This window comes from Artemia sp. Qi Xiang Cuo, chromosome 12 (assembly GCF_049724085.1).
Source record: "Artemia sp. Qi Xiang Cuo chromosome 12, ASM4972408v1, whole genome shotgun sequence".
In the NCBI taxonomy this organism is placed as follows: Eukaryota; Metazoa; Arthropoda; class Branchiopoda; order Anostraca; family Artemiidae; genus Artemia; species Artemia sp. Qi Xiang Cuo.
In genome coordinates this window covers 35,563,667-35,589,258 of record NC_142805.1, presented here as the reverse complement: position 1 = coordinate 35,589,258, position 25,592 = coordinate 35,563,667, and the positions used below count along the sequence as shown (strand labels likewise).

General features: G+C 31.6%; 1 protein-coding gene across 4 annotated transcripts in view; it reads right to left on the bottom strand.

Moving 5' to 3' along the window:
- The window catches only part of Hsf (Heat shock factor), a 65,814-nt gene that overhangs the window by 22,212 nt on the left and 18,010 nt on the right, over positions 1-25,592 (bottom strand). For all 4 annotated transcript variants that reach the window (XM_089098033.1, XM_089098034.1, XM_089098035.1 and 1 more), the window contains exons 4-5: positions 2,657-2,866; positions 639-819 (exon numbers count right to left, since the gene is read on the bottom strand). In XM_089098033.1, coding sequence (XP_088954159.1) covers positions 639-819; positions 2,657-2,866 — 391 coding nt within the window. The remainder of the gene's footprint in view (positions 1-638; positions 820-2,656; positions 2,867-25,592) is intronic.

Genomic DNA, 25,592 nt, shown 5'->3' with positions numbered 1-25,592 from the left:
CTTGCTACATTGCAGTCAGAATTTATACTGATGGGATTTTCGGGGCTGCGTCCATTTTAGTTACTTAAAACAGCTTGACTGCTAGTGATAAACCATGTCGAAACGAGGTATTGTATCATTTTTACATGAGGATACAGATTGGAATGGTAGAAAACTTTCAGAATCTCCAAAGGCTTCCTTGTAATGAAGAAATATGCCCATACCGGTAGCCAAACCTAAACGTCCAAAAATAAGATAAAAATTAAGTTTATTTTTTCGTAAGCGAGTCTGCATAATAGTCTTCATGGTGAACCTTTCTTCGTGCTTACAGTTGGTTCTTTCTTACTTCTTTATTGATTAGTTTTGACTCGCCCATTGTTTTAGCTTTGTTGGATTTCTTCAACATTAAGTTGACATTTTTTATTTTAATGTCTAGTGACTTGGTTTTAATAGGTTTGATTTTTAAATTTGTGATATCTTATTTGCGTTTTGTTAATCTTCATTGACTTAACATTTAATTTTTAAGCTGATATTCCTTTGCCAAATTGTATATTCGGCCACTTTATGGCTCTTGAGAAGTTTAAGCTAACAAATTCTGCCCTATTGCGACGCTCAACCTAAGAATGCGGAAACTTCTTTATTTTAAGTGTAGACCTCACCTTGAATCATATCATTCGTCAAATCGTGTATTATGGGTCCTTTATCCTTGAATTTCCGCCTTTGCTTACTTCCAGATGGAGCAAAGAGATCATCTTTCTCTGATTCCTGTATAGCAAGTGGATACCGTCTTTTTGTTGATATATCCTTTCTTTGGACCAGGGTAACGAGAAATTGTATTAACTGAAAGACAGCAAAATTTTCACATAAACTACCAACTTTCAGGGTAAATTAAACACAACAATGACATCGTTAATAATTGCACAAGTCCCCAATGAAATATTGACTGGATAAGTCCCTTCTCTTTTGAAGAAAAAAATGCAGCTTCACTTACTTAAAGATCAAACTTACCATTGCAAATTATTACTCTGAATTCAAGTATGTAATCATGAAACTTCTATCAACCAAATTTTTTGTACAATGCTTTTTAATTCTCCTTTTCTGGAAATTAGGGCGTCTTCTATAAAAAAAAAAATGGAAAATTTAATTTACTTCTTAAAACATAAATGAAAACAGATTCTTTTTAATTATATGGTTACAAAACATTATATTTTTAGAGTTTTGGTTACTATTGCTCTTAGAATTTTGATTCGCCTTTTGCCTTTTTTCTTCGTTCATCATATTTGAGTAAATGCAAGTGAAAACTGCACAAAAGTAAACAGCATCTGAGTCAAGAGAGGGAAGGGGGCTGTGACCCACCTACCTTGAATCAGTCACTGTTAACCCTCCCGAGGAATAAAAGTTCATTTTCAGTCTCCTTCAAGCACTGCCATTTGAATTCAGGCATATCTTCACTTCTACATTGCCAAGCTTATAAGACAACAAAAAATCACATTCAATACCAGGTTAACCCCCAAAGTAGCAAGACCACTAACCGGCAAGAAGCGATTAAAAATAACTAATGTGACCTAGAGGTGAATTTATTCCGATAGAATCTTACAAGCATAAACGGAAAAAAAAACATTTAGCCTACTCTAATAAGTAGTTATGAAGCAAATACTGAAGAATCATTGCATTTTGGTCATAGTTTGTTTTTTCAGAATCTTTCCACTTCCAAAGAAACATCCTAGCTTCTATACAGTAATCAAAGTACCAGGACTACGAATGGACTCTCCCTTATTCAAATAAGTTGTTAGTATTAATTCGCCGCGTTTCCCACCAAATTTTCATTCTGAGTATTTTATGAACTATTTTGTGCTTTCCCCTCAATCAAAAACAGATGTGTTAAATCAAATAGCGGTGAATCCATTAGCCTTCAATATTATCAAATGATGAACATGTACAGTGTAGTTGACCATAATGTTCCTAGATTCATCCTACTATCACCAAGTTGTTTAATGATTGGATTTGTTTTGAGTCTTGGCTGCAGAGGACTCCACAGTCACGAGAGTACCAGAATCATGGTTAACTTGAAATTGCTAAAGCATCAACTCTGATATCACAAACTTTACTGAATAAATCGGAAACATAATGATGTTTTCGAGGAGTAAAACCACAGTGGTCCCCTTCTTGCTAGCATGCCTGGAGCTCACATGATTAGTGGGCTTTAAACTGCAACCTTTACTCACCTAAGAATAGAATGGCTATGATCACAGTATTCCCAGATTGTGATGTTGAGTTTTAAGTTGGTTCACTTTACGAAAATTGCTTGAAAGTCTGAATCCAACTTGGGATATTATTTCAAATGCAAATTACATTTCGTGGTCGGAATCCATCTAGCAGCAATTAGTTGTTAATTTCTTAGGGTCCCGAAAAATTACAAAACTGTTTGTTAGTTGAAATAGCTAATTATTTTACCATATCATATCACACGGATTCAATGAAATAATTCTTGCTCTATTCTGTACAGCTTTATATCTCCCCTTGCAAGCTTCACAATTCACATACTCACAAAAAGATGGATTTTACATTGTGCACCCCTATACTTATGCTTTAGATTATTGTTTTATTGCTCTAAATTCTAAGTCGACCTGCAGTCAAAGTTTCTGTTCTAGGACAGAATTTCTGAGACAAAACTCACCTTGTTTACAATTTGTTGTTGCTTGAAATGTTTTTGCCTGAGAGATGCCACTTCTCTCCAGAGGACTTCGTTTTCTCTTTTCATGCCAGCTAGACGCTTATCTACTGAATCCTGTTTCCCCTTTAAAATTCTTACATCCGTTAACACCTTCTTTGCAAATTCTGGGCGAACTTTATCAAAATCGTCAGATTGTCTTGTACCAGATGGGAGCTAAAAATATAAAATCGATCTAATTTTCAGCCTATCTTTAATTTTCCTTATACTTTATAATTTTAGACATTTAATTACTAGACTTTAATTTTCTTTAATGAATGAACAAAATGAGCGAAATGACGAATTCTAAACATCATTATCCACATTTTTAGCAGAAATCTTACTTGACTCTACAATTATAATTTTCTTATCCTGATAGGGCAAAACCAAAATCCTGGATAATTTTGTCAGGCGAAGCAAATTTGGGACACTGTCCAAGCGACGTCACTCCATGGAAACCTGAAACCAGGTTTTTGACAATCTGAAAAACAGCGCAGGCAATTTGGTAAACCTTAAAACTCTAATCATTTGTTGAACTTTAACGAAAAGTTCACTATTTCTTAAAAATATAGAGTATCTCCTCTTACACTCAAATGTCACTATCAACTAACTTATATACTCAGATGAACTGTCAAATAAGCCTCCGGGTGTTGTTTGAAAATTGTCAGTTCTCGTGCAATCGGACACTACACCAACTCATATTTTTTTTTAACGTCCAACCGTGACTTCAATCCCTAAAAGACGTTGTGACAGCAAGTGCAGTCCTCAAAACTATGTGTTATCAGTATGAATTCCTAACATAGAGCCAGCCAACTAAATGTAGCACACTACATTTTTTGCTACGAGACACACCGCCATCACAACCATAAAAACCCTATTCCGTTCTTTTGAATTTCAAAGCATTAACAATCAGGAGTACGTTTTGCTGCAAACTTTGTCCTGATTTTACGCAACGTCTTTATAATACAGATTACTTTGTAATGATATGCATTGTAGCTACAAATTAATAGCATTTTAAAGAAAATATAATTAAAACGAATAAGAATGAACTTAAGTTTCTATTCTTTTTTCTTTTACGGATCACTTCTGCTTCATTAATTAATGTTTTCCCTATTTGTATCTCGAGTTAACCTAGCTTGTTTTATTCTTCCAGATCTCTTTACCTTAATTGTGGTTATTCTGAGCCAAAAAAAAAAAATTAAGGAAAAAAGATAACAAGCGGAATCCCAACAACAACTTCATTTGTGTTTCAAATTTCAACTCCGACCCTGCCTGCACTAAGAATTACAACTCCAGAATAAACCTCAAAGATTAAAGATTAAGCCAGACGTCTCCAGAACCTTACTTTTGAAAAGAGTTCCGATGAATAATGAGGGTCAACAAGCAACACAAAATCAGAAGACTTAAATGAAAAACGCAGGTAACTAACGCAGGTATTATGAACACTAAAACAGTGAAATATAGGGGATAGACGTGTCAGCATTAAATATTGAATATCTTTTAAAATTTTCGAATAAATACATACTACAATGAATATTTAAACCTATTTTCTATATACACACTCGGAAAAAAAATTACTGGATTATGAAACAATATAATTAAGATAAACCAGCTAACAACACAGATTAATTAACATGTAGATGAGCCAGTACAGAATTCATCCTAAAATCAATAATGGGAAGCGCCAGAATTCCCAAATGCCTCTCCCTTCTCTTGCCTGCACCACCCCGTATCTACAAAATTTTATCCATCACTCCTCCTTAGAGCATTGTTACAAGGTATGACAGTTTGTTATGACATTCTGGGATCGGACTCGTTGTAAATGACTCAGTTTAGGGCCTTAGTGATTGCACCTTTGGAGCCTAAGGTTCCTAATCAGGGGTTGCTCAGGGATACTAATTTTGAAAAATTATCTGACAACCGTCAGAATCTCTGCTAGAACTTCAGACTAACTCCTTTCGAGCCACCTTATTCACGAAAAAAACCCTTCCCTTTTTAATCACCCTCTCAGATCTAGACTCCCTCACCAAGCAGCAGCACCTGTTCCCAAACTATATTGAACTGTCCGGGAACATGCGAGATAAGAAACAAAATGTCGTTCCTGCTTTTCTATAGTGCTAAAATTTAGAAGTGTGAGTGCAATTATGCCATATAGTGTTATAACTTGTGTGAATTTAATGCTGTATAGACTGAACATATTAGTTACTTTTTTTCCTTCTCGTTGTGTATCAAGTATTATAACGAAAAGAAAACAGCATTTTGGCATGTTGCCGGTTTTGTACATTTTTTTTTAGATAAAAAAGGGACTTATTTGAATAATCTGACAAATTCAGTTCTGAGCCTTATAGATTAAAAATAGGAACGCAATTCAGCTAACAGAAGGGCTTTAGTGAATGTCGTATCTTGTATTATCTATCAGGTAAGTACATTAAAGGATAGTGCTAAGTATGAGGATAACGTTGATGGGATAAAATTATGAAGCGAGTTTAGCAGTTTGCTCGGTTTGGAGCCAAAAGTATAAATAGGGTTTTATTTTGTCCCCATTTATATGGATAATTTTGATCGATTTTTGTTAAAAGGAATACAGCAAAGGCTATGAAAGAGCATGATATCAAAAAGGAAGGTGAAAATCTCATTGACTTAGGTTATGTGGATGATCTAAGTGTCCTGAACAAAATGTCAGTAAAATGAGGGAAACTGTAAGTTTTGAGAGTTTAGGGGGGAGGGGGGGGATAAGCTCACTTGCCTAGGTAACATTATTAATGAGGATGGCGGATGCGTTAAAGATGCAAAAAATTGAACAGCCAAGGCACAGAGGGTTTAAAGGAGTTTGAAAAAAATAAAAATAAAATGTGAGGATAGGAATAGATGTCTTCAAACTAAGATTAGGATACTATAAACCAAAGTTATGACACTGGTATTAAAAGTGGCCCTGAAACATAAACGCTGTTTAGGACAATATGCTAGATGTTTTCCCGAGGAGTAGTCTAGATTGACCGCAACATAGAACAGTGAGCTATACTAAAAATTTCGTTCAATCTGACTTTCTTGAACTAAAATGAAGTAAAGGTTAAGAGGGTTGGGTTATATTTTGTACAGTATAGATTGCCGAAAATTCTACTTTTTGGTAATCCTTCTTCTGGGGTTAAACGAAAAGGAGGACGTCCTCAAAAAGGATAGGACAAGATCATAAGAAAGATTTAAAGGAAATAGAAACATCACAGAAACAGGGAGTGAGTAAAGAGTGAAGCCTTGATTGAGGGGAAGGAGTGTGTGCAGTAGTGCTGTCCCAAACGGATTAATGCTGTAATTAACTTTCAGTAGCGGCAGAAGTAGTATTGCATTCAAGGACTGGAATTCTAACAAAATATATGCTGTATGTGGTGGGAAGACTGTCAAGCATGTTGCCAAATCCCAACATAGAGTAAACGTTATCAAGTCAAGCAAAGCATAGCGTAATTTTTCGACCATTCGTTATGAACCTCAAACTGCTTAAAAAAAGATAGCAACTGCCATATCTTTGTTCATCAATCAATATCACCAAGCAACAAAAGTTGGGTACAGAACTGGCTGAGTGAGTTCTGCCAACCGGAAAATTGTTTCCATTCTAAAAGTAAAATAAAATAAGCATAGTTCCATTTACACTTATTTACTTGCTTATTTATCGTTGAAAAGTATAGCAATTAAAAGCTTGTAATTTCTCTGCTACAGATAACAGTGAGGAACATAATTAAACTTTTTTCTGCTCAAGTTAAAATTTTTAATTCAAGAAGAAATACATACGGTGAATCCAAAAACGCAACCGGAACCTTTCCATTTGCTTTTGCTTTAAGGTTTATGCTTACCATCCATGTTTTTGGCCGATTTTAAATAGATCGCGTACCGTCTTCAAGTTTCAACGAAAGGTAAAAATTTTGGTATTATTCGATAGCTGAGATTTAACTTTATAAATTCACCGCATTACTTTTTTTTAATTTGCTTAACTCTTTTTTTTAAAGAAAAATATTTTTTTTTAAAATAAGGAATTTCGCGACTAAGCTGAAGCTACTATTTCAACCGAATAGACAAGGTCTTTACACCATATTGTTCATTAGCTTCAGATCTATTTATTCGCCGTGCCATATTTTTTAAATTGCTTTGAATTTTCTGTAAAAACTAATGTAAACTTGCTTGAAAAAGCATTAATTGTTACCGCTAGATGGACTCTACTTCGCTATTTCTCATTCAAAGAAATAAAGGCGGATCCGTCATGATGGGTGAATGTAATGCCTTTAGAGTAGGTGGTTCTGGGTGGTTTAAGAAAATGCAGTTTTGTCTTACAGTTACGGTCTGACAAACAGACAAGGCAAAGTTCTTGACTAGACTACTTTTGAATATTCTTTTCTGTAATTTATCGGACTCTGTGATTTAAACAATTTCATCACGGGAAATAAAAATGAAGAAGAAAATAAAACGAAACTCAAGACAATTCTAAACGTATCTAATCTTGGATGTCCCATTCGATGTATTTTGGTTATAGAAAAAAAGGAATTATTTCTTTTGATATTGTTTTGTTCAAAGTTGTTTAACAAATCCGAACATAATTTATTCATATACATTTCATTAATTTATTTATGTGTATTTATTACCAATCCACAAAAAAAGTAATGAAAATGTAGCATGGAAACGATAGAATTTTCTTAATTCATTCAGTTTGAAATTATATCGAATCACGGGCAATCTTTGGAAACTTATATTGTAAAAAAATAAATATACTCGTATATTCGCCATTCACGCTTTTTCCAGCATAAAATCACTACTGTTAAAATGGGATCTAATGCCTAGACTGGTTACAGTCCCAGTTGAGAAACTAACTTTGTAGATATTGTTTGTTTGATTTTTTTCCACTTATTTCTTATCAACAGTTTGTTCTTAATGTCAAACCAACAAAAGTGAATTCAATCAATTTAATGTCACATTCTTGACCTGATGAAACAATTTCCGCTAAGATTTCAATATAATTACTAGATTAGTATATTAGGTACTTAAGTGTTATAACGACCACACTTTGTTCTTGATTTGTAATGAAATCGGTTCTTTGTCTTTTCTCGGAGATAATGAGCTTAGCCTGAGCGAGAGAAACTACTTTGGGGGTATATTTTAATTAAATATTGAATATATAGAGGCGGCTAATTTAGGTATTAGATATAATGTGTTCTGGCCGGCCTGCTTCCCATAATTCTATGTTGTATTTTCCATAATTTTTTGACTAAAGTCTTAACTTTTAATTCACATTTTGGTATATTTCACTATGATTAACATAACTTCACTTCTTTGGTGTGGTCGTTATAAGACGTAAGCACCAAATATTATTTGAATATATTCCAATATAGCCTATGTGAGTAACAATGGAAGGAAGCATGATACTCTGATTAATAGAAAATCACTGCAAATATAAAGTAATAATTTCTTTGTTCTATTTTTTTTGTATATCCTAGAATTATAGCGGCAACCATCTGGAGGTGGGTGGATTGTTAAAAAAAAGCTACCATGTTATTTGGTAAAATACATTTTGTAGTACTACTGTTATTTTATTAGGATGTGACCAACAACAATGACCGCAATCCCTCCTCCATTACAAAGCCGTTCCTGGGGTTGGCGATGCGGGGGAAAAATTGATTACAGCACCCCTCCCGACTCAAATATAAGCGAAAAAAGGTAAATCAAAATCAGATCAAACTAATATGCTTGCTCTGTTACTACGGTACTTGTGTCTTATAGCCACCACACTCAAGAAGCGAAGTTGGGTTAATCATAATGAAATGTACCAAAATATGATGAAAATATAATAGTTCAGTAACAAAATTATGGAGACTATAACGAAGATTTATGGAAGGGGGCCGCCCAGACCACATTAAATTAAATACGACCTAACTTAACAAAAATACCAACTAAATATTTAATTAAAATATAGCTACAATGTAGTTTCCCACTGAGATGAAACTAATATTGTCAAAGAGTTCCTACTAACAAACTCTAAGTAAGGAGCGACCCGGCTCAATAGTAACCGAAACTCTAAAAAACGGAATTTTGATACCAATAGATGCATCAAAAGAATCAGATTTTAATGTTGATTTAAAATATATAAGTTTTATCAAGTTTAGTCCTACACATCAAAAGTTACGTGCCTGAGAAAATTTGCCTGATATTTGAAAAAAGGGGTAACACCCTCTAAAAATTATAGAACCTTTATGGAAATCGCACCATCAAATCAAGCATATCAGAAAACCCTACTGTAAAAGTTTCTAGTTCTTATCTACAAAAAAGTAGAATTTTGTATTTTTTTGCAACAAAAAAAATAACAGGTGTGTCTGTAGTTGTTTTTTAGTTTTTTCTTATTTTTTTTTCCCATCGTGGGAGAGCTCATTTGAATGGAAATTATAAGTTATAGTGCCCTTTTTAAGTGACCGAAAAAATGGAGGGCATCTAGGCCCCCTCCCACGCTCATTTTTTTCCCAAAGTCACCCGATCAAATTTTTAAGATAGCCATTTTGTTCAGCACGGTCGAAAATATAATACCTATGTCTTTTAGGATAACTTAATCCCCCAAAGTCCCTGGGGTGAAGGCTGAAAGTTATGAACTTAACCCAATGTTTACATATAGTATTGTTTATTGGGAAATATACAGACGTTTTAGGGGGGATGTTTTTGGTTAGTGGAAGGGGGGTGGGGGTCATATGGGAGGATCTTTCCATGGAGGAATTTTTTATGGGGGAAGGGACATTGCTATGAAGGGGGTGCTGGATTTTCCAGCATTATTTAAAAAACGATCAGAAATTAAATTAAAAAAAAAGTTTTTCAACTGAAAGTAAGGAGCAACATCAAAACTTAAAACGAACAGAAATTATTACGTATATGATTGGGTTCGCCCCCTAGTCAATACCTCGCTCTTTAAGTCAAAGATTTTTTAGTACTTTCATAAGAGCTATTTACTCTAATTAACGACCTTTTTGATTAAGGGGTCATTTTTAAAGATTTGGAACAAAATTCGAACTTTAGCGTAAAGAGCGAGGTATTGAATTGGAGGCGAACCCCCTAATACACATATTAAAAATATATGAATATAGAAGTTCGTTACGTATGTTAATTCGTAAGTTACGTATACTTATTACTAATAAAAACGTTCGTAAATAAAACTAAACAACTTTCGAGAAAGCCACTTAATCAAATAAAAGTATAATTAATATGCAAATTTTGTTTTAATTATTCATGTACGGTGATCCAAAATAAATAAAAAACCAGTTTTTTTTAACTGAAAGTAAGGAGCGACATTAAAACTTAAAACGAATAGAAATTATTCCGTATAGGAAAGGGGCTGTCCCCTCCTCAACGTCTCGCTCTTTACGCTTGACTCTCTCTCACAACTCTATTTTTTTAAACAATAAAAAGCTTTAGCATAAGAGTGAGACGTTGAGGAGGGGACATCCCCTTTCCTATACGTAATAATTTCTTTTCGTTTTAAGTTTTAATGTCGCTCCTTACTTTCAGTTAAAAAAAACTTGTTTTTTTTTATTTAATCTGGTATAAAGACCATGAAAACCGGTTATTGTCTCATGTTCGCGATACAAAATCTCGAGAGAACTTGAGTGTTGTGGCTTTAAGACACAAGTACCGTTACTACTGCTGCTATTAGTAGAAAGGCCTCAGGAGGTCCCACAACTCACCCCTGCTGCCACCTACAACTGTTTTACATAATTTATGCATGTTTTTATGTCTGTTCGTTGTCAGTGAGAATGGAAAAACAGGAATTTTCTCACTTTGATGGATGTTTCAAGGTCGATTTATTTGCTGTTGTTTGTCCAGGTGTAATGACATTGGGGTGATTTACATAATCGGTGGGGGAATTATTGGTTCACGAATGGGGAATTAAGAAACAAACATGGCTTCTTTGATCTTTAGGATAACCTAACCTGAGAAATTGATTTACATAATCGGTGGGGGAGAATGTAATGATTTACGAAAGGGGGATTAAGAAACAAACATGGCTTCCTTGATCTTTAGGCTAACCTAACCTGAGAAATTGATTTACATAATCGCTAGGGGAATGTATTGATTCACGAAGGGGGAATTAAGAAACATTATGGTTTCTTTAATCTTAGGTCTGAGGGATAAACGTTCTTTAGGTCAGAGAGAAAAATTAATATTCTATTTTTAAATAGGGCTTCATTGATCTTTAGTGTCAGGAATTAGAAATAACATCACTTGTTATCTTGGAATTATGCGGGATTATAAAGAGATAGAAATTATATTTTTAAATACTGCTTCAATGAGCTTTAAGTCGGAGAGATAAATTGATATTCTAACGAAACCTTAATAGTGTAACTAGGAACATTTATGAGATGAAGAGATTAACGTAGGAAAGGGTTTCCTAGAAATTTGAAATGTGACAGCGCAGAGATGCCAAAAACAAAAGGAATACGCTGAAGTTACGATTAGGGATTATTTGGGCGAAACCGTTTTAGGGAATTATTTCGGCGAAACAGTTAGAGACATATTAAAAGATGATTTTAGAAGAGGATTTGAGGGTGAAACTCTGTGGTCGTCATAATACACAAGTTCCATTTGCACAGTGTTGTGAGGTCCCCTACCACAACCCCAAAGAGTCCTCATACCCCACCCCAACCCCGAAGGGTCCTCATACCCCACCCCAGCCCCGAAGGAAGCCCCCGGTCCTCAAAGGTCCACCGGGCTCAGAAAGGCCCACCCGGCCCTCAAGGGTCCCCCAGACCCCCAAAGGACCCCCCAGGCCCCAAAGACCCCCTCCCCCCATGGCCCCCGAAGGGCCCCTCCCTCTACTCCCCCTCCTCACCTTCCCCTCCCCTTCCCTCCCCCATTTTTTAATATTTTTTGAAACCTATAGTTTGGGATGAGTAGTTTGCTATTTCAGGCTTTTCTGAGCTAAGGTTTCTTACTATTTCGTAGGTGTGTAATTTGCTATTTCAGGCTTTTCTGAGCTAAGGTTTCATAGTATTTCGTAGGTGAATGTTGTCTGAATCTTATGATTTGGGATATGTAAATTACTATTTCGGGCTTTTCTAAGCTATATTTTTTAGTCTTTCGTTGATGTGTGTTGTCTGAAACCAATGATTTGGGATGGGTGGGTTGCTATTTTTGACTTTTCTGAGCTGGATTTCTTAGCCTTTCCTAGGTATGTGTTGTCTGAAACCTATGATTTGGGAAATGGTTAATTTGCTATTTGACTTTTCTGAGCTAGGTTTCTTAGCCTTTCATAGGTGCGTGCTGTCAGAAAATTATGATTTGGGAGTTGTATTTTGCTTTATAGACTTTTCAGAGCTAGGATTCTTAGTTCCTCATAGGTGTTTGTTGTCTGAAACCTATAGTTTGGGATGAATAGTTTGCTATTTCAAGCTTTTCTGAGCTAAGGTTTCTTAGTATTTCATAGGTGTGTTTTGTCTGAAACTTATGATTTGAGGTATGCAATTTGCTATTTCCGACTTTTCATAACCAGATTTCTTAGTCTTTCGTAGGTGTGTGGTGTCTGAAACCTATGATTTGGGAGGTGTGGGTTGCTATTTTTTGACTTTTGTGAGCTGGATTTCTTAGCCATTCGTAGGTGTGTGTTGACTGAAACCTATGATTTGGGGCTCAATTTTTCATAGAAGATAGAAAAGTTCATGATCTCTTCTGAATTTTACCAAAGAACATAATTCAGTTCTAATTTCTCCAGAGAAAACAAAAATCTTCCTCTTCAGTTCTTTATTTCACAAAGACATAAAGAAATTTAAAGTTCAATTCTAAATTTTTCCGTGGAAGATAGAAAAAGTAATACCATACTTATGAATTTTTTCACGGAAGATAAAAAGTTCTAGTCCAATTTAAAATTTTCTCAATGAAGTGAAGAAAAGTTCATGTTCTCTTCCGAATTTTACCAAAGAACACAATTCAATTCCAATTTCTCCAGAGAAAATAAAAATCTTCCACTTAAGTTCTTTATTTCACAAAGATATAAAGAAATTTAAAGTTCAATTCTAAATTTTTCGGTGGAAGATAGAAAAAGTAATACCATACGTGTGAATATTTTCACGGAAGATAATAAGTCCTAGTTCAATTTAAAATTTTCTCAACGAAGTCAAGGAAAGTTCAAGTTCTCTTCTGAATTTTCTCAATGAAAAAGAAATTAGTCATTGATCATTTCTATTTTTCCAAATAATATAAAAATTTTCCACTTTAGTTCAGATCTGTCTCGAAGAGATGAAAAATTTAAAATACTATTCCAAATTTTTCACAGAAGATAAAAAAGTTCAAGTTCTCCGGAATTTTACCAAAGAACACAATTCAATTCTAATTTCTCCAGAGAAAACAAAACTCTTCCACTTCAGTTCTTTATTTCACAAAGACATAAATAAATCTAGAGTTCAATTCTAAATTTTTAGATGAAAGATAGAAAAAGTAATACTTTACTCGTGAATATTTTCACGGAAGATAAAAGGGTCTTGTTCAAATTTAAATTTTCTCAACGAAGTGAAGAAAAGTTCAAGTTTTCTTCTGAATTTTACCAAAGAAAACAATTCAATTCTAATTTATCCAGAGAAAATAACAATCTTCCACTTAAGTTCATTATTTCACAAAGACATAAAGAAATTTAAAGTTCAATTCTAAATTTTTCAGTAGAAGATAGAAAAAGTAATACCATACTTGTGAATATTTTCCCGGAAGATAAAAAGTTCTAGTTAAATTTAAAATTTTCTCAACGAAGTGAAGAAGAATTCAAGTTCTCTTCTGAGTTTTACAAAAGAACACAATTCAATACTAATTTCACGAGAGAAAATAAAAATCTTCCACTTCAGTTATTTATTTCACAAAGACATAAAGAAATTTAAAGTTCAATTCTAAATTTTCGGTGGAAGATAGAAAAAGTAATACCATAATTATGAATATTTTCACGGAAGATAAAAAGTTCTAGTTCAATTTAAAATTTTCTCAACGAAATGAAGAAAAGTTCAAGTTCTCTACTGAATTTTACCAAAGAACACAATTCAATTCTAATTTATCCAGAGAAAATAAAAATCTTCCTCTAAGTTCTTTATTTCACAAAGACATAAAGAAATTTAAAGTTCAATTCTAAATTTTTCAGTGGAAGATAGAAAAAGTAATACCATACTTGTGAATATTTTCCCGGAAGATAAAAAGTTCTGGTTCAATTTAAAATTTTCTCACCGAAGTGAAGAAGAATTCAAGTTCTCTTCTGAATTCTACCAAAGAACACAATTCAATTCTAATTTCACCAGAGAAAAGAAAAATCTTCCACTTCAGTTCTTTATTTCACAATGACATAAAGAAATTTAAAGTTCAATTCTAAATTTTCGGTGGAAGATAGAAAAAGTAATACCATAATTATGAATATTTTCACGGAAGATAAAAAGTTCTAGTTCAATTTAAAATTTTCTCAACGAAGTGAAGATAAGTTCAAGTTCTCTACTGAATTTTACCAAAGAACACATTTCAATTCTAATTTCTCAAGAGAAAACAAAAATCTTCCACTTAAGTTCGTTATTCTACAAAGACATAAAGAAATTCAAAGTTCAATTCTAAATTTTTCGGTTGAAAATAGAAAAAGTAATTCTTTACATGTGAATATTTTCACGGACGATAAAAATTTCTAGTTCGATTCAAAATTTTCTCAACGAAGTGAAGAAGAATTCAAGTTATCTTATTAATTTTACCAAAGAACACAATTCAATTCTAATTTCACAAGAGAAAATAAAAATCTTCCACTTAATTTCTTTATTTAACAAAGACATAAAGATATTTAAATTTCAATTCTAATTTTTTTCGTGGAAGATAGAAAAAGTAATACCTTACTTGTGAATATTTTCTCAAAGAGATGAGAAATTTAAAATACTGTTACAAATTTTTCACAGAAGATAAAAAAGTTCAAGTTCTCTTTGGAATTTTACCAAAGAACAAAATTCAATTCTAATTTCTCCAGAGAAAACAAAAATCTTCCACTTCAGTTCTTTATTTCACAAAGACATAAAGAAATTTAGAGTTCAATTCTAAATTTTTCGAAGGAAGATAGAAAAAGTAATACCATACTTATGATTATTTTCCCGGAAAATAAAAAATTCAAGTTCAATTTTAAATTTTCACTACAAAGTGAAGAAAAGTTCAAGTTCTCTTCTGAATTTTACCAAAGAATACAATTCATTTCTAATTTCACCAGAGAAAATCCAAATCTTCCACTTAAGTTCTATATTTCACAAAGACATAAAGAAATTTTAAGTTCAATTCTAAATTTTTCGGTGGAAACAAGAAAAAGAAATACCATACTTGTGAATATTTTCCCGGAAGATAAAAATTTCTTGTTCAATTAAAAATTTTCTCAATGAATTGAATAAAAGTTCATTTTCTCTTCTGAATTTTACGAAAGAACACAATTAAATTCTAATTACAAGAGAGAAAATAAAAATCTTACACTTCAGTTCTATATTTCACAATGACACAGAGAAATTTAAAGTTAAATTCTAAATTTTTCTGTGGAAAATAGAAAAAGTAATACAATACCTGTGAATATTTTCTCGAAGAGATGAAAAATTTTAAATACTGTTCCAATTTTTTCACAGGAGATAAAAAAGTTCAAGTTCTCTTCGGAATTTTACCAAAGAACACAATTCAATTCTAATTTCTCCAGAGAAAATAAAAATCTTCCACTTAAGTTCTTTATTTCACAAAAACATAAAGAAATTTAAAGTTCAATTCTAAATTTTTCGGTGGAAGATAGAAAAAGTAATACCATACTTGTGAATATTTTCCCGGAAGATAAAAAGTTCTAGTTCAATTTAAAATTTTTTCAACGAAGTGAAGAAAAGTTCAAGTTCTCTTCTGAATTTTACTAAAGAACACGATTCAATTCTAATTTCACCAGATAAAATAAAAATCTTCCAATTCATTTAATTATATCACAAAGACATAAATAAATTTAAAGTTCAATTATAAATTTTTCGTTGGAATATAGAAAAATCAATACCATACCTGTGAATATTTTCCTGGAAGATAAAAAGTTGTAGTTCAATTTAAAATTTTCTCAACGAAGTAAAGAAAAGTTCAAGTTCTCTTCTGAAATTTACCAAAGAACACACTTCAATTCTAATTTCTCCGGAGATAATAAAAATCTTCCACTTCAGTTTTAAGTTCCGCAAAGAAATAAAGAAATTTAAAGTTCTATTCTAAATTTTTAGATGGAAGAAAGAAGAAGTAATTCTATGATTGTGATTGTTTTCCATGAAGATCAACAGTTTCACTTTATTTCTAATTTTTCTTAAATTCAGTTCTGATTTTTCTCAAAAAAATGAACCATTTAAAGTTCTGGTCCAAATTTTTCATAGAAGATAGAAAAAGTTATAAATTGATTGTGAATATTCAACATGAAGATAAGGAACTCCAATTTAATTCAGAGCTTTCTCGAAGAAGTGCAAAATGTTCAAGTTCTCTTCTGAATTTTCTTAAAGAAGAGAAAAAAGTTAGCTCAATTCTGAATTTTACCAATGAAAATGAAAAAAACCTTCCACTTCAGTTCATAATATCTCAAAGACATAAAGAATTTAAAGTTCAGTTCTAAATTTTTTTGTAGAAGATAGGAAAGATGATACTAAGACTGTGATTATTTTCCAGTGAAGATAAAAAGTTTCACTTTAATTCTAATTTTCTTAAGTTCAGTTCCGATTTTTTGCAGAGATGAAAAATTTAGTTCAGTTCCAAATTTTTCATAGAAGATAGAAAAAGTTATACATTGATTTTGAATCTTCGACATGAAGATAAGGTGCATCACTTTAATTCTGAGTTTTCTCGAAGAAGTGCAAAATGTTCAAGTTCTCTTCTGAATTTTCTTAAAGAAGAGAAAAAAGTTAGCTCAATTCTGAATTTTACCAATGAAAATGAAAAAACCTTCCACTTCCGTTCATAATATATAAAAGACATATGAAATTTAAAGTTCAGTTCTAATTTTTTCTGTAGAAGATAGGGAAAGTTATAATATGATTGTGATTATTTTACAGTGAAGATAAAAAGTTTCACTTTAATTCTAATTTTCTTAAATCCAGTTCCGATTTTTTGCAGAGAGATGAAAAATTTAAAGTTCTGGGCCAAATTTTTCATAGAAGATAGAAAAAGTTATACATTGATTTTGAATCTTTGACATGAAGATAAGGTGCATCACTTTAATTCTGAGTTTTCTCGAAGAAGTGCAAAATGTTCAAGTTCTCTTCTGAATTTTCTTAAAGAAGAGAAAAAAGTTAGCTCAATTCTGAATTTTACCAACGAAAATGAAAAAAGCTTCCACTTCAGTTCTTAATTTCTCACAGACATAAAAAATTCAAAGGTCTCTTCTAATTTTTCCAAGAAAATAAAAAGGTTCCACATCAGTTCTGTTTTTTTCTCAAAGAGATGAAAAATTTTAAGTTCTATCATAATTTTAAATTATATTTTATTTGCTTTGTCTTAGGGATTTACCCCTCAAATTTTTAAATTAAAAAATTTTTGACTCCTTCTATTATTAAAGACAATCGTTCAAACTCGTTCATCTAACCTCCAAAACAATAGGTTAGGTTAGGTATAAATAAATATTAATAAATAAATAGAAACATTTCAACATGTTTAAGTTAGGTTAGGTTAACTTATCATGAGCGCTCATGATAAGTTAACCTAACCTTTTCTGGCGAGTATGGTTAGGTTAGATTAAGTACGCTTCACTTAGGTTAGCTTAGGTTAGGTGAGAGACAGGCAAAAAGTTAGGTGTATGATTAGGTTAGGTTAGATTAAGTTAGGTTAGGTTGTTAGGTTAGCCTACTTACGCGTGCGTACGTAGGCTAACCTAGCCTAACCTAACTTAACCTAACCTAACTTAATCTAACCTAACCTAATCATACACCTAATTTTTTGCCTGTCTCTCACCTAACCTAAGCTAACCTAAGTAAAGCGTACTTAATCTAGCCCAACCTAACCTAACCATACTCGCCAGAAAAGGTTAGGTTAACTTATCATGAGCTCTCATGATAAGTTAACCTAACCTAACCTAACTTAAACATGTAGAAATGTTTCTATTTATTTATTAATATTTATTTATACCTAACCTAACCTATTGTTTTGGAGGTTAGATGAACGAGTTTGAACGAGTGTCTTTAATAATAGAAGGAGTCACTCATTTTCTAATTTAAAAATTTGAGGGGTAAATCCATAAGGCAAAGGAGCTAAAATTTAATTTAAAATTAGAATAGAACTTTAAATTTTTCATCTCTTTGAGAAAAAACCAGAACTGAAATGTAACCTTTTTATTTTCTTGTAAAAATTAGAAGAGAACTTTGAATTTTTTATTTCTTTGAGAAATTAAGAACTGAAGTGGAAGCTTTTTTCATTTTCATTGGTAAAATTCAGAATTAAGCTAACTTTTTTATCTTTATTAAGAAAATTAAGAAGAGAACTTGAACATTTTGCACTTCTTCGAGAAAACTCAGAATTAAAGTGATGCACCTTATCTACATGTCGAAGATTCAAAATCAATGTATAACTTTTTCTATCTTCTATGAAAAATTTGGAACAAAACTTTAAATTTTTCATCTCTTTGCAAAAAATCGGAACTGAATTTAAGAAAATTAGAATTAAATTGAAACCTTTTATCTTCCCTGGAAAATAATCACACTCATATTTTAGCTTTTCCTATCTTCTATAGAAAAATTTTGAACTGAACTTTAAATTTTTTATGTCTTTGAGATATTATGAACTGAAATGGAAGGTTTTTTCATTTTCATTGGTAAAATTCAGAATTGAGCTAACTTTTTCACTTCTTTAAGAAAATTCAGAAGAGAACTTGAACATTTTGCACTTCTTCGAGAAAACTCAGAATTAAAGTGATGCACCTTATCTTCATGTCGGAGATTCAAAATCAATGTAGAACTTTTTCTATCTTCTATGAAAAATTTGGAACTGAACTTTAAATTTTTCATCTCTCTGCAAAATATCGGAACTGAATTTAAGAAAATTGGAATTAAATTGAAACTTTTTATCTTCACCTGGAAAATAATCACAATCATAGTATAACTTTTTCTATCTTCTACAGAAAAATTTAGAACTGAACTTTAAATTTCTTATTTCTTTGAGATATTATGAACTGAAGTGGAAGGTTTTTTCATTTTCATTGGTAAAATTCAGAATTGAGCTAACTTTTTTCTCTTTAAGAAAATTCAGAAGAGAACTTGAACATTTTACACTTCTTCGAGAAAGCTCTGAATTAAAGTGGAGTTCCTTATCTTCATGTTGAATATTCACAATCAATGTATAACTTTTTCTATCTTTTATGAAAAATTTGGAACAGAACTTTAAATTTTTCATCTCTTTGAGAAAAATCAGAACTGAATTTAAGAAAAATTATAAATAAAGTGAAACTTTTGATCTTCATGGAAAATTATCACAATCATAGTATTACTTTTTCTATCTTTCATCTAAAAATTTAGAATAGAACTTGTAAATTTCTTTATTTCATTGGGGAACTTAAAACTGAAGTGTAAGCTTTTTATTTTCTCTGGAGAAATTAGAATTGAAGTGTGTTCTTTGGTAAAATTCAGAAGAGAACTTGAACTTTCCTTGACTTCGTTGACAAAGTTTTAAATTTAAGTAGAACTTTTGATATTCCATGAAAATATTCCCAAGTATGGTATTACTTTTTCTATCTTCCACCGAAAAATTTAGAATTGAACTTTAAATTTCTTTATGTCTTTGTGAAATAAAGAACTGAAGTGGAAGATTTTTATTTTCTATGGTGAAATTATAATTGAATTGTGTTCTTTAGTAAAATTCAGAAGAGAACTTGAACTTTTCTTCACTTCGTTGAGAAAATTGTAAATTGAACTAGAACTTTTTATCTTCCGGGAAAATATTCACAAGTATGGTATTACTTTTTCTATCTTCCACCGAAAAATTTAGAATTGAACTTTAAATTTCTTTATGTCTTTGTGAAATAAAGAACTGAAGTGGAAGATTTTTATTTTGTCTGGAGAAATTAGAAATGAATTGTGTTCTTTGGTAAAATTCCGAAGAGAACTTGAACTTTTTTATCTTCTGTGAAAAATTTGGAACAGTATTTTAAATTTTTCATCTCTTCGAGAAAATATTCACAGGTATGGTATTAATTTTTCTATCTTCCACCGAAAAATTTAGAATTGAACTTTAAATTTCTTTGTCTTTGTGAAATATAGAACTGAAGTGGAAGATTTTTATTTTCTCTGATGAAATTAGAATTGAATTGTGTTCTTTGGTAAAATTCAGAAGAGAACTTGAATTTTTCTTCACTTCATTGAGAAAATTTTAAATTGAACTAGAACTTTTTATCTTCCGTGAAAATATTCACAAGTATGGTATTACTTTTTCTTGTTTCCACCGAAAAATTTGGAATTGAACTTAAAATTTCTTTATGTCTTTGTGAAATTTAGAACTTAAGTGGAAGATTTTGATATTCTCTTGTGAAATTAGAATTGAATTGTGTTCTTTGGTAAAATTCAGAAGAGAACTTGAATTTTTCTTCACTTAGTTGAGAAAATTTTAAATTGAACAAGAACTTTTTATCTTACGGGAAAATATTCACAAGTATGGTATTACTTTTTCTATCTTCCACCGAAAAATTTAGAATTGAACTCTAAATTTCTTTGTCTTTGTGAAATAAAGAACTGAAGTGGAAGATTTTTGTTTTCTCTGAAGAAATTAGAATTGAATTATGTTCTTTGGTAAAATTCCCAAGAGAACTTGAACTTTTTTATCTTCTTTGAAAAATTTGGAACAGTATTTTAAATTTTTCATCTCTTCGAGAAAATATTCACAAGTATGTTATTACTTTTTCTATCTTCCACGGAAAAATTTAGAATTGAACTTTAAATTTCTTTATGTCTTTGTGAAATAAAGAACTTAAGTGGAAGATTTTTATTTTCTCTGGTGAAATTAGAATTGAATTGTGTTCTATGGTAAAATTCAAGAGGGAACTTAAATTCCTCTTCACTTCGTTGAGAAAATTTTGAATTGAACTAGAACTTTTTATATTCCGGTACAATATTCACAAGTATGGTATTACTTTTTCTATCTTCCACCGAAAAATTTAGTATTGAACTCTAAATTTCTTTATGTCTTTGTAGAATAAAGAACTTAAGTGGAAGATTTTTGTTTTCTCTGGATAAATTAGAATTGAATTGTGTTCTTTGGTAAAATTCAATAGAGAACTTGAATTATTCTTCACTTCGTTGAGAAAATTTTAAATTGAACTAGAACTTTTTATCTTCCGTGAAAATATTCACAAGTATGGTATTACTTTTTCCATCTTCCCCCGAAAAATTTAGAATTGAACTTTAAATTTCTTTATGTCTTTGTGAAATAAAGAACTGAAGTGGAAGATTTTTATTTTCTCTGGTGAAATTAGAATTGAATTGTGTTCTTTGGTAAAATTCAGAAGAGAACTTGAATTTTTCCTCACTTCGTTGAGAAAATTTTAAATTGAACTAGAACTTTTTGTCTTCCGGGAAAATATTCACAAGTATGGTATTACTTTTTCTATCTTCCGCTGAAAAATTTAGAATTGAACTTTAAATTTCTTTATGTTTTTGTGAAATAAAGAAGTTAAGTGGAAGATCTTTATTTTCTCTGGATAAATTAGAATTGAATTGTGTTCTTTGGTAAAATTCAGTAGAGAACTTGAACTTTTCTTCACTTCGTTGAGAAAATTTAAAATTGAACTAGAACTTTTTATCTACCGTGAAAATATTCACAAGTATGGTATTACTTATTCTATCTTCCACCGAAAAATTTAGAATTGAACTCTAAATTTCTTTATGTCTTTGTGAAATAAAGAACTGAAGTGGAAGATTTTTGTTTTCTCTGGAGAAATTAGAATTGAATTGTGTTCTTTGGTAAAAATCCGAAGAGAACTTGAACTTTTTTATCTTCTGTGAAAAATTTGGAACAGTATTTTAAATTTTTCATCTCTTCGAGAAAATATTCACCGGTATGTTATTACTTTTTCTATCTTCCACCGAAAAATTTAGAATTGAACTTTAAATTTCTTTGTCTTTGTGAAATATAGAACTGAAGTGGAAGATTTTTATTTTCTCTGGTGAAATTAGAGTTGAATTGTGTTCTTTGGTAAAATTCAGAAGAGAACTTGAATTTTTTTTCACGTCATTGATAAAATTTTAAATTGAACAAAAACTTTTTATCTTCCGTGAAAATATTCACAAGTATGGTATTACTTTTTCTTTTTTCCTCCGAAAAATTTAGAATTGAAGTTTAAATTTCTTTATGCCTTTGTGAAATATATAACTGAAGTGGAAGATTTGGATTTTCTCTGGTGAAATTAGAATTGAATTGTGTTCTCTGGTAAAATTCAGAAGAGAACTTTAATTTTTCTTCACTTTGTTGAGAAAATTTTAAATTGAACTAGAACTTTTTATCTTCCGGGAAAATAGTCACAAGTATGGTATTACTTTTTCTATCTTCCACCGAAAAATTTAGAATTGAACTCGAAATGTCTTTATGTCTTTGTGAAATAAAGAACTGAAGTGGAAGATTTTTGTTGTCTCTGGAGAAATTAGAATTGAATTATGTTCTTTGGTAAAATTCCGAAGAGAACTTGAGCTTTTTTATCTTCTGTGAAAAATTTGGAACAGTATTTTAAATTTTTCATCTCTTCGATAAAATATTCACAAGTATGCTATTACTTTTTCTATCTTCCAAGGAAAAATTTAGAATTGAACTTTAAATTTCTTTATGTCTTTGTGAAATAAAGAACAGAAGTGGAAGAGTTTTATTTTCTCTGGTGAAATTAGAATTGAATTGTGTTCTTTGGTAAAATTCAGAAGAGAACTTGAATTCTTCTTCACTTCGTTGAGATAATTTTGAATTGAACTAGAACTTTTTATCTTCCGGGAAAATATTCACAAGTATGTTATTACTTTTTCTATCTTCCACCGAAAAATTTAGTATTGAACTCTGAATTTCTTTATGTCTTTGTAGAATAAAGAACTTAAGTGGAAGATTTTTGTTTTCTCTGGAGAAATTAGAATTGAATTGTGTTCTTTGGTAAAAGTCAGTAGAGAACTTGAACTTTTTTTCACTTCGTTGAGAAAATTTTAAATTGAACTAGAACTTTTTATCTTCCGTGAAAATATTCACAAGTATGGTATTACTTTTTCCATCTTCCCCCGAAAAATTTAGAATTGAACTATAAACTTCTTTATGTCATTGTGAAATAAAGAACTGAAGTGGAAGATTTTTATTTTCTCTGGTGAAATTAAAATTGAATTGTGTTCTTTGGTAGAATTCAGAAGAGAATTTGAATTCTTCTTCACTTCGGTGAGAAAATTTTTAATTGAACTAGAAGTTTTTATCTTCCGAGAAAATATTCACAAGTATGGTATTACTTTTTCTATCTTCCACTGAAAAATTTAGAAATGAACTTTAAATTTCTTTATGTTTTTGTGAAATAAAGAAGTTAAGTGGAAGATCTTTATTTTCTCTGGATAAATTAGAATTGAATTGTGTTCTTTGGTAAAATTCAGTAGAGAACTTGAACTTTTCTTCACTTCGTTGAGAAAATTAAAAATTGAACTAGAACTTTTTATCTACCGTAAAAATATTCACAAGGATGGTATTACTTTTTCTATCTTCCACCAAAAAATTTCGAATTGAACTCTAAATTTCTTTATGTCCTTTTTAAATACAGAGCTGAAGTGGAATAATTATGTTTTCTCTGAAGAAATTAGAATGGAATTTTGTTCTTTGGTAAAATTCCAAAGAGAGCTTGAACTTTCTTATCTTCTGTGAAAAATTTGGAACAGTATTTTAAATTTTTCAACCCTTCGAGAATGATCTGAACTAAAGTGGAAAATTTTTATATTATTTGGAAAAATAGAAATGATCAATGACTAATTTCTTTTTCATTGAGAAAATTCAGAAGAGAACTTGAACTTTCCTTGACTTCGTTGAGAAAATTTTAAATTGAACTAGAACTTTTAATCTTCCGTGAAAATATTCACAAGTATGGTATAACTTTTTCTATCTTCCACCGAAAAATTTAGAATTGACCTCTAAATTTCTTTATGTCTTTGTGAAATAAAGAACTTAAGTGGAAGATTTTTATTTTCTCTGGAGAAATTAGAATTGAATTGTGTTCTTTGGTAAAATTCAGTAGAGTACTTGAACTTTTCTTCACTTCATTGAGAAAATTTTAAATTGGACTAGAACTTTTTATCTTCCGTGAAAACATTCATAAGTATGGTATTACTTTTTCTATCTTCCACCGAAAAATTTAGAATAGAACTTTAAATTTCTTTATGTCTTTTAGAAATAAAGAACTGAAGAGTAAGATTTTTGTTTTCTCTGGAGAAATTAGAACTGAATTCTGTTCTTTGGTAAAATTCAGAAGAGATCATGAACTTTTCTATCTTCTATGAAAAATGGAGCCCCAAATCATAGGTTTCAGTCAACACATACCTACGAAAGGCTAAGAAATCCAGCTCAGAAAAGTCAAAAAATAGCAACCCACACCTCCCAAATCATAGGTTTCAGACACCACACACCTACGAAAGACTAAGAAATCTGGTTATGAAAAGTCTGAAATAGCAAATTACATACCTCAAATCATAAGTTTCAGACAAAACACACCTATGAAATACTAAGAAACCTTACCTCAGAAAAGCCTGAAATAGCAAACTATTCATCCCAAACTATAGGTATCAGACAACAAACACCTATGAGGGACTATGAATCCTAGCTCTGAAAAGTCCAAAAAGCAAACTACAAATCCCAAATCATAGGTTTCAGACAACATACACCAACGAAAGACTAAGAACCTTATATCCCAAATCATAGGTTTCAGTCAACATACACCAACAAAAGACTAAGAAATCTAACTTAGAAAAGCCCGAAATAGTAATTTACATATCCCAAATCATAAGTTTCAGACAACATTCACCTACGAAATAATATGAAACCTTAGCTCAGAAAGGCCTGAAATAGAAAATTATACACCTCAAGTGATAAGTTTTAGGCAACACACACCAACGCAATACTATGAAACATTAGCTCAGAAAAGCATGAAATAGCAAACTACTCATCTCAACCTATAGGTTTCAGACAACAAACACCTATGAGGGACTAAGAATCCTAGCTCTGAAAAGTCCAAAAAGCAAAACTACAAATCCCAAATCATAGGATTCAGACAACGCACATCAACAAAAGACTAAGAAATCTAGATTAGAAAAGCACGAAATAGTAATTTACATATCCCAAATCATAAGTTTCAGTCAACACACATCTACGAAAGGCTAAGAAATCCAGCTCTGAACAGTCCAAAAGCAAACTACTCATCCCAAACTATAGGTTTCAGACAACAAACACCTATGAAAGGCTATAAAATCTAGCTCAGAAAAGTCAAAAATAGTAATTTACATATCCTAAATCATAAGTTTCTGACAACACACACCTATGAAAGGCTAAGAAACCTAGCTCAGAAAAGTCAAAAATAGCAAACTACTCATCCCAAACTATAGGTTTCAAAAAATATTAAAAAATGGGGAAGGGGAGGGGAGGGGGAGGAGGGGTGGGGGAGGGGAAGGTGAGGAGGAGGAGAGGGAGGGGGCCCTTTGGAGGCCAAGGGGGGAGGGGGCCTTTGGGGCCTGGGGGGTCCTTTGGGGGTCTGGGGGACCCTTGAGGGCCGGGTGGCCCTTTGGGAGCCCGGTGGACCTTTGAGGACCGGGGGCTTCCTTCGGGGTTGGGGTGGGGTATGAGGACCCTTCGGGGTTGGGGTGGGGTATGAGGACTCTTTCGGGTTGTGGTAGGGGACCTCACAACACTGTGCAAATGGAACTTGTGT